The sequence below is a fragment of the Mobula hypostoma genome (genome assembly GCF_963921235.1).
Source record: "Mobula hypostoma chromosome X1 unlocalized genomic scaffold, sMobHyp1.1 SUPER_X1_unloc_3, whole genome shotgun sequence".
Taxonomy (NCBI): domain Eukaryota; kingdom Metazoa; phylum Chordata; class Chondrichthyes; order Myliobatiformes; family Myliobatidae; genus Mobula; species Mobula hypostoma.
The window spans coordinates 77,452-86,695 of NW_026948167.1; the positions used below are offsets into that span (position 1 = coordinate 77,452).

General features: G+C 43.2%; 1 protein-coding gene across 1 annotated transcript; it reads left to right on the plus strand.

Annotated features, from left to right (window-relative positions):
- The first annotated feature begins 6,261 nt into the window (after positions 1-6,261).
- On the plus strand, positions 6,262-8,288 carry LOC134341397 (homeobox protein Hox-C11a-like). Its single transcript, XM_063039262.1, has 2 exons — positions 6,262-6,943; positions 8,056-8,288. Exons 1-2 carry the CDS (start codon positions 6,262-6,264, stop codon positions 8,286-8,288), a joined length of 915 nt encoding a protein of 304 aa, XP_062895332.1.
- Positions 8,289-9,244: the final 956 nt, after the last annotated feature.

Here is a 9,244-nt window from a genome sequence, read left to right on the forward strand (position 1 = left end):
TTATATTAATGGGCACCGATGTAGTCCGTAAATTCTGCCACTTCGCTGTTTGCTTACTGTCCGCAGGCGCCAGCCGTGGTCATTCCGAGTCCCTCAAAATGCAAATCAGCTACGTGGCCGTGAGAGCTAATTTTGTAGGTCATGTTCAATGTGGACGGATGCGCAAAGACAAGGTGGGGGTGGGGTGGACGAGGTGGAGAGAGACAGAGAGAGAGAGAAGAGACACAGAGAAAGACAGACAGCGAGAGAGAGAGAGAGGGGGGCATATATTAAATATCGGCCTCTTAGAATGAAGCAAGGCGAGAATCGTGTGATACGCTGGGATTTAATTTATCGGTCTATAGAATCATAAATATTCTTAAATTTTGGATGTAACTGAACTGCAGGGGGATAACCTTCTTAAAATAAAAAACTCCTCTAAGTACGAAAACTCTCTGTTCCGGTACGTCCTTTTCTTTATCTATTTAAGACATGCAGCCACAAGTAAGTTTCGTTTAAAGTTATATCGTGGGGAGGTTTGAGGCGGGTGCCAAGGGCTTACTCTCACCTAGGTTTTACCACGAAGGCTGCAGAGTCCTCCGGCGGCAGATTAGTTCGTGGGTGCTGATTTAAGATATCAACATTCTGTCGTTTCCCACCTCCTTTCAACGAACGCGTTGGCCTTTCGTTCTGGGAGGAAAGAGGTTGTAAAAGGGCAAAAAAAAAATATATATATATATATCGCATTCTTTTTTTATTAGTCACAAGCGATTGGTTAAAATAGATAACTTTTGAACATTTAAAATAAAACAAACCACACACACAACGGGAGCTTACGCTCCAAAATATCCCTCAGCCGTCAGAATTAGAATCAGGTTTATTACCGCTGCCTTAAATGACGTGAAAGTTGTTGTTTTGCGGCAGCTGTACAGTGCAATACATAAAATATACTATAAGTTACAAAAAGATAAATAGCACATCAAAACAAAAAGACTCAGATATCCGGCATTCAAACTGGAACTCGGGTGCATTCATAGCATTGATGGGTAGGAAACGTCGGGGAGATGAATACAAGTCATTTATTTTCGATGCTTATAAATGGGAAAATATGTGCAAATTTACTCCGGGCAGTTGCTGGGAGACAAGTTTCAGAACGGCTCCCGGTTTTATTCGGGTGTGGAAATTTAAAATCTGTTTTTAAAGAAGTTTCGATTCGAGCTGTAACCCTCATTATATCCCATTATCAAAACAAAATGTAATCACTTACCAACATTTGTTGTTGATATTTGAACAGTATTCGGCTTTTGGAACGAGCACATACACTCACATTCACGCACAGACAGACAGACAGACACAAACGCACACACACACACACACATATGCACGCACACAATATATATATATACACACAGGAACATCTACTCACACACAAGACATAATGCACAGACATTGACACATACACATAACATGCACACAAGGACACGCACTCACACACACACACACACACACGGCATAACAGACTCACCGCACATAGAGAGACATATACCCTCTCACATACAAGACATGTACACTTACTAAAGACATACACACGGAGACATAAACACAAGACGTACAGAGACATGCACGCACACAAACACAAACACACTAGACGAAGGGAAACATACACACATGTACATGACATATAGAGACACATACACTCACACACGATACACACAGAAACTGATGCCAACACAAGACACGCAGACATGTACACACAACACACAAACACAACCACACACACACACACACACACACACACCTTCACACGCACAGACCTACATGCAGATTCACACATTGACACACACGCACATTCCTACACAAACACGAGCACAGGGAGAAAGAGAGAGGAGGGGGAGACAGACAGAAGTCGTAGTAAAGCGATCACTCCGCATTTCTTTATAAACTCGTTTACAATGTGTTGTAAAACTTGGCAGACGGATTGTCTAGCATTGAGTTAAGGACCGGATTTCGCAAACGTGACACCAAATCGAATAAGATATATTCTGCTTTTAAATTCGATTAACTTTATCAGGTGATTGATCCACTAATAACGAAGAAAAAGAATACGAGTGCACTCATCGCCCCTCCACTTCTGTCCATTTCCCTCCCTCTCATGTCACCATCTCCGTCCACGCCACCATCCGCCGATTTTTTCTCTCTCTGCCCCTTTTCCTCCATCCCTTTCTCTTGTCTCAGTCTTTTCCCCCTCCACACTATCTGTCATTTTTACCACGTTGCCCCCATTCCGTCCTCCTTCCCTCTCTCGCTGATCGCCAGATTCGCCCCTCTGACATCACCTCCTTCACCCCTCTCTCCCTCCCAAACTCGTTCTCCCTATCTCCCTCTCTCTCAACTTTCTAACCTCCGTCACTCTCTCTCTCCCTCACCCTCTCTCTCCCCTTTCCATCTTTCTCCATCCCACTTTCCCTCTTTCCTTTCTAACCACCACCCCCCCGTCCCTCTCTTCCGCATTCACACGTGCAAACACTGCAAAGCCCAGTGAAACTCCATAAAACCTACCATTTGCCAACCGCCCCCGCCCCCCGACGAACAAACTCGAATGACAGAGCCTTGGTGGTAAAACAAAACGAAACCAAATTTAAAAATGAGATTTATTCACCCTTTCGAGCGAACTGGGTTTTCGTCACTTTCCCTGACGCGCTGAGAGATGACCACCAATGCTGCATTTAAAAAATACTTTTCCTTCGTGCAATCTTCGGCCAGAACTTCCGCCTTGGTGCGTTGGATTCCACCCCCACCACCCCACCCCACCCCACCCCACACTCAACTGCCATATAACACAACTCAATTCTCGCCCTCACTCAGCGGGAGGGGTTTGGATGAAAGAGCGTATGGTCACAATCAAGTGTCCCGGCTCGGGGTACTTGATCCACTGTTCTCGCTGCATACACAAAACCACTACTAAGCCTCCCAGAGCATTGGCAGCTTGGTATTTTTACGTTTTGTGTTAAATGTATACGTTTACTGGTTAGGCTGGAAGAGAATCGAGCCCTTGTAATGCTGCCGCTGGGTTCTTTAAACATAAAGAGGTTATTATTTAACATGCAGTAAGATTCTCCTGTCTATTGTAGCGGTGTGGATCCCACCGCCCCCCAGGCCCACTCTACCCTGATATCGATTCAATGCCCTTGGTAAAAAAAAACAACTCTACAACGACCTAATTTAACCCTCTTGGGGACGATCGAACTCGACAAAAATTCCACATCTTGTAAGAAAAAATAAATCGCTCAATTGGCCAATTTTGTTCACAATTATTTCTCGTTCTCTTGATTCCTCCACCTAATATCCTCGTCCATTTACTCGGCGCAGTATTTTGTTTTGTTTTGTTTTGTTTTAATCTTCAATAGTGAAAGTTTTGCAATTTAGCTGTTGCCATTAAAAAAAATCTCTAGATGTTTTTCAACTGATTTTCAGAAATAGCAGGAGTAATAGGTTTATGCATTTGTGCACTTTGAGAACCACCCGTCTTTTGTTTGAACAAGCGTCGTTAATATTCTTGTATGGAACTTACCTTTTACATCTTATCCTCGTGTTACCGAGCGGAGATGGTGTTGTCGGGGTATGTGAAGAGGTTAGTATAGGTTTAAAACTGGCCACCAATCAGTCATTAGGTTTACATACAAAATTTGACTCCTTTTGTCACGGTCCTACGACAACTCATAAGGTTGAATCCAAACCTCACTGGATTTGTAACAGGCCTTCGTCCATCTTTAAAAAAAACTGTTCATTGCCACATACAACAGAACAAGTTGCCAGCAATCTCAACAGTCCCAAGCCCGACTGCGAAAGGTAAAGGGTTGGGTACGTGGCTAGCAACCCCATCCCATAAAACACAGAGCTACAGAAACGCCAACAGAAGTTCCAAAGATCTCATCCATAGGAGAGGAAGGATCTTTGCCTAGATGGGCTACACCTGGGGACGACTTCAAAGACAGGCCCAGGACAGATGTCTGATGGGCTTAAGAAGGAGAAGAATCTCGAAAGAATAAGATGTTTTTTTAAAAAAAAATGATTAATCGTATTGGCAAAGAAAAACCGCGCACCCAACAAAAAAGGATGTTCGGTTCTGATGGCATTCCTGGGATTTGAGGCAGTTATGCGCGTTAAAGATTTTGTGTGAATTGAGTGTGCCCCTGAGGTAAAGGGCTAGAGAGGGAAATCATTTCAAAATAAGGAATGAGCAGCGATAATCGATTAACATTTTGTTCTTGGGCTTGCATTGGGGTACTGGAGGAAAGTGAAGGCGCACAAACAGACACACGTGCACACGCACACACGCGCGCGCGCGAGAGAGAGAGGGAGAGAAGAGGGGAATGGGGGGGGGAGAAAGAGAGACAGACAGACAGAGAGTTATACTCATACGACAGATTAAGTGGGTTCGATATTAACTCGGAGTAGAATTTTCAAACACGCCGAAATGTATTTCTATTAACGGTAGGAAATGGTTTGGAAACGATATTGGGCGTTTGTCAAATATTAGCCAGAAACCCCTTTTTCCAATGCCCATGCATTTAAGAATTCAATGTCAGTGCCTATATATAATAAATATTTAACAAGCAAGAAGCTAAGTTTATAAATATTTATTAACATATCGATCGAAAAATCGTTTAACTTCTATATATATATATGAGGAAGAGAGAGAGAGAGTAATGTGTGCATTAAGTGTAGAGACTCATATAAAAATAAAAATGTATACATACTGAACCATATATTTATACACACGCACATCGAGATAACATATTTATATTTTGGTAGAAATATACAGGAACTTCTACATAAATGTACATATATACACGCAATCGCACATAAATATATAAATTCCAAATAGCTACATTTACATTTTAAGTTCCTCGAGTATTTTTGTATTTCTATGCATATACACAAAGATTCACATGTTCTAAATATACATTTATACTTGTGTATTTTATATTTACATGGAAATAAAATTAAAGACGTGTGTGTGCGCGAACACACACACACACACACACACACACACACACACACACACACAGATAAATATATAATTATACCCAACACAGTAAAATATTGAAAACACGTGCAAATGCATATGCAGAAATATGTATTATATACACGAGTGCATAATGCGTCTGGAATTATAAATTTATGTATGTTAAAAATGAAACAGAAACGCAAAGATAAGTATTTATGTAAATACACACCAAGACATACTGTACTTACAGATATAGATAAGTACATACACAGGCACACTTGTACATGCATATACACATATACATACACTCACAATATATACATATATAAAGCTCAGACATACACACACATATAAATACATTCATATATACACATTCGTGTATGCATTCTTACAGTTGTACATGCATACGTTCACAAACGTACGCAGACCTACACACATAAACACACACACACACGTATGTATGTATATATATGCATACATACAGTATATGCACATAAATACACAAGCACCAACACACGGGGAGAACAGCATAGATTCCAAATAGCTACATTGACTTTTTCTTTCAGGAATTTCGCTTATTTTGTTTTTGATTCACATAACCGCTGAGAATGAATAACTTTTTTTTCATTAATACCACAGCTCCGTTTCAAAGGAAGGCCCTTTTAGACTCTGGAAATTAAGTCCGGTGGGGCGGGTGATGGTAAAGGTGAGAGGGGGTGGACGAGGGATCAGAGTTTCACTGAACATTAGAGGAGCCAAGGAGGGGGGTGAAGAAGGGATTCCAGTTTTATTTTACTCTCCCTATTTGTTACCCACCCCACCATATTCCCAATACAGCACCCTCGCCTCCCGACCGGAATGACACGATTGATTTTATTGGCCGCGCTGCGAGTAACTTAAAGTCCTGTGTCTCAATTTATGTCCGCTTTAAGTGCATTGATTTAAAAACTCGGCACCAATATCTTCTTTACATCACGTGTCTCATCTCGACCCAGACGTCATCTTGCCCCTAGCAATATTTTCTCTCTCTCTCTCTCCCTCCACCGCTCCCCTCTCTCTCTCTCTCGCACTCACTCACTCTCTACCCATCTCTCCCCTCTCTCTCTATCTCTATCTCTCTCTCTCTCGCGCGCGCTCTCTCTCTCTCTCTGTCTCTCTCCCTCTCTCTCTGTCTCTCTCCCTCTCTCTCTCTCTCTCTCTGTCTCTCTCTCTCTCTCTCTCTCTCTCTCTCTCTCTCTCGTCATAGAGAGCGAACACGGTGGCGGCGAAATATGTTTAATTCCATGGCTAACTTCTGCGCTCCGACCGCCAAAGAGAGAGCGGCGGGGATCAACGAACGAGCCGGCTGCGCGTCCTCTAACATGTATCTCCCTAATTGTACCTACTACCTCCCCGAGTTCGGCGCCGTGCCGCCGTTCCTGTCCCAGGCCGCGACTCGCCAGATCACCTACCCTTACTCGACTAACATCCCTCCGGTTCAGGCGCTGAGGGACGGGGCGTACGGTCCCGAGACGCCGTCAAAATGGCATCAGCGAACCAACTTTTCGTACGCCACCGAGGAACTCTTGCCGCAAGACTGCCTGGCGCCTCCTCCTCCTCCTCCGCCACCTCCAGTCGGTGAGATATTCCTCAAACATGACAGCCCTTTCAATCACCGCCACTCGCTCCATCACCACCACCACCACCAGCACCGACAGAGTACGACCCAAAACAAGAACGGCGTGCTACCTCAAGCGTTCGACCGGTTCCTAGACCCCGCGTACTGTGGGGCGGCGGCGGCGGAGAGGCCGGAGCGGACGGCGGCCGTCGCGGCGGATTCCTGCCGAGAGAAGGCAGAGAAGCGGAACTTGGCAGTGGCGCTGCTGCCCGGCGCGGCTCAGCGCGGAGCGGAGAGACAGAGAGAGGGTGCAGGGGCGACGGTGGTGGGGACAGAGAAGAGCGGCAGCAATTTCAGTAGGTCCACTTCCGCCTCTGCGTCTGTGTGTTTGCATGCGAGAGAGAGCGAGGGAGAGAGAGATGCGTTTGAGAGAGTGAGAGTGCGAGAGAGATTGGCGTGTATAGGTTTGAGGTGAGAGAGAAAGAGAATGGCAGGTGGGTGTGAATGAGGGAGAGAGTGAGTTGTGAGGGAGATTAGTACTTGTAGGTATGTGTATGAGAGAATGAGATTAGTGTGAGTGAGAGAAAGTGAAATTTACTATGTTTCCCTCTGTGTGTTTGTCTGTGAGAGAGTGAGATTAGAGGGTATTCGAGCATGTGTCTATATGAGAGAGAATTAGATTAACGTGTACTTGTTGGTGTCTGTGTGAGAGAATAATATTAATGTGTGAGTGTGTTTATGTGTGTGTGTGTTTGTGAGACAGAGAGAGAAAACGGAAAGGTAAGTTTGTTCTGTGTGAGGGCGAGATCGAACTCTGTGTGTGTGCGTGTGTGTGTGTGTGTCTGTGTGTGTGTGTGTGTGTGTGTGTGTGTGTGTGTGTTTATGTGTGTGTGTGTGTGTGTGTGTGGTGGGTTTAAAGATGCGAGACTCTCAGCGCCAAGATATATTTGTTAGCTTGCGATTTTATGTGCATTTTTATAAGCGTCAGAGCGATCTTTATTGAAAGAGCTTTGAATACTGTTTCAACCCTCAGTATTTTTATGACCGGGGAGCTGATTTGAAAAAGGAAACAGAGAGCTGCCCATCCAACTCTCTATTAGACTCTATAAAGATTCTATGCATCTGAAAACGTGTCCACGCGCTCGTTCTCTATTAATGTTAAATTCAATCGAGCATAATACAATTGCGCAATTCAAAGCTCTGTATTTGCTGTAAAATCTTAAAATATCTCAACTTGAAAGGCTCGCAAAGCGCATTACAAATTATCCCCAGACAGGCACACAGTTACAGTAACGCCATGGTTAAGTTCAAACGTATGGCGTACTTCGGAATCATTTTGTAGGGGAGGAGGAAACTTTATTTTGGTCTGTGTTCAGTCGCCGCGCCTTTCAGATTTAACAGCGACGAAACAAAATAAAACAGTGAATTAATTTATATTCTTAATCTCCCCGCGTTGTGTTTTGTCCAGGCGGTTCCCGCACGCGGAAAAAGAGATGTCCCTACACAAAGTTCCAGATCAGGGAACTGGAGAGGGAATTCTTTTTCAACGTTTACATTAACAAGGAGAAGCGGCTACAGTTATCGAGGATGCTCAATCTAACGGACCGCCAGGTCAAGATCTGGTTTCAAAACAGAAGGATGAAAGAGAAGAAATTAAACCGAGATCGGCTTCAGTACTTTTCTGGAAACCCGCTTTTATGAAATTGAAAATCATATTAATATTATAAATGTATAAGGCGAAAATTCTGTGCATTAAAAGTCATAGACATTAACTCGTTTCCCCTCTCAGCTACAGAGGGACGGTGTCAAATGTGCTTCGATGCACAAGGAGAAATATTCATCGTGGAATAAAACAACAGAATCTTCCACTTATTTTAAAGTTAGATGCACCGACTCTCGGGGTCGCCGTAATGGTTACACAATAATTTATTTTGCGGTTTAAAAAGGCAAGTAAGTTTACCCGCCATCCACCCCCACCCCTTACACACACACACACACACACACACACACACACACACACACATCTTTGGTGTGATGGCTTTCCGAATTTCTATCTTTATTATTGTTAATATATATATTTCCACCGTTTCTCTGATTCCTCGCGCGCAAGACAGATTAAAGAAACACAAAAAAAAGGACAAGCTTATGGTGTAAATTAATTAAGCAGAGCGATTGTTGTGACAGGCGCCGTTGATTAAGATTGACAGATTACACAATTAGTTTGGGCATTTAACACATCTTTTTTGGAATGATTTTTGATACGCTCTTGTAAATCTACTTCATTTAATTGTGTGTGTGTGTGTGTGTGTGTGTGTGCGTGCGTGCGTGCGTGTGTGTGTGTGTGTGTGTGTGTGAGACAGAGTGAGAGAGAGCGAATATATATGTATTCGAGGGGACGACTTTGTAAAAAAAATAAAAAGCTTGTTCCTTCACAACTAATTTTGGAGATATTTATCTCCAAACTCGCGCTATAATAAGATTTGTCATACACAAGCCAAAGGCAAAAATGGCACAGATATTTCTTGCTGTAATCCACTGTGAATCTTAAATTATCAATGTACTTGCAAAAAATATATTAATAACATTAATAATAATAAAATATTGTCACAAACAATTTACAGCAGGGAGCCTGAACTGAATTACTTTTAATCTGGTTC

What these genes read in the sequence shown, in the direction of transcription:
- LOC134341397 (XM_063039262.1), top strand. Translation starts at nt 6,262, where the DNA reads ATGTTTAATTCCATGGCTAACTTCTGCGCTCCGACCGCCAAAGAGAGA. An exon ending in GAAGAGCGGCAGCAATTTCA is followed by an intron (nt 6,944 to 8,055) that starts GTAGGTCCACTT and finishes TGTTTTGTCCAG; the next exon opens with GCGGTTCCCGCACGCGGAAA.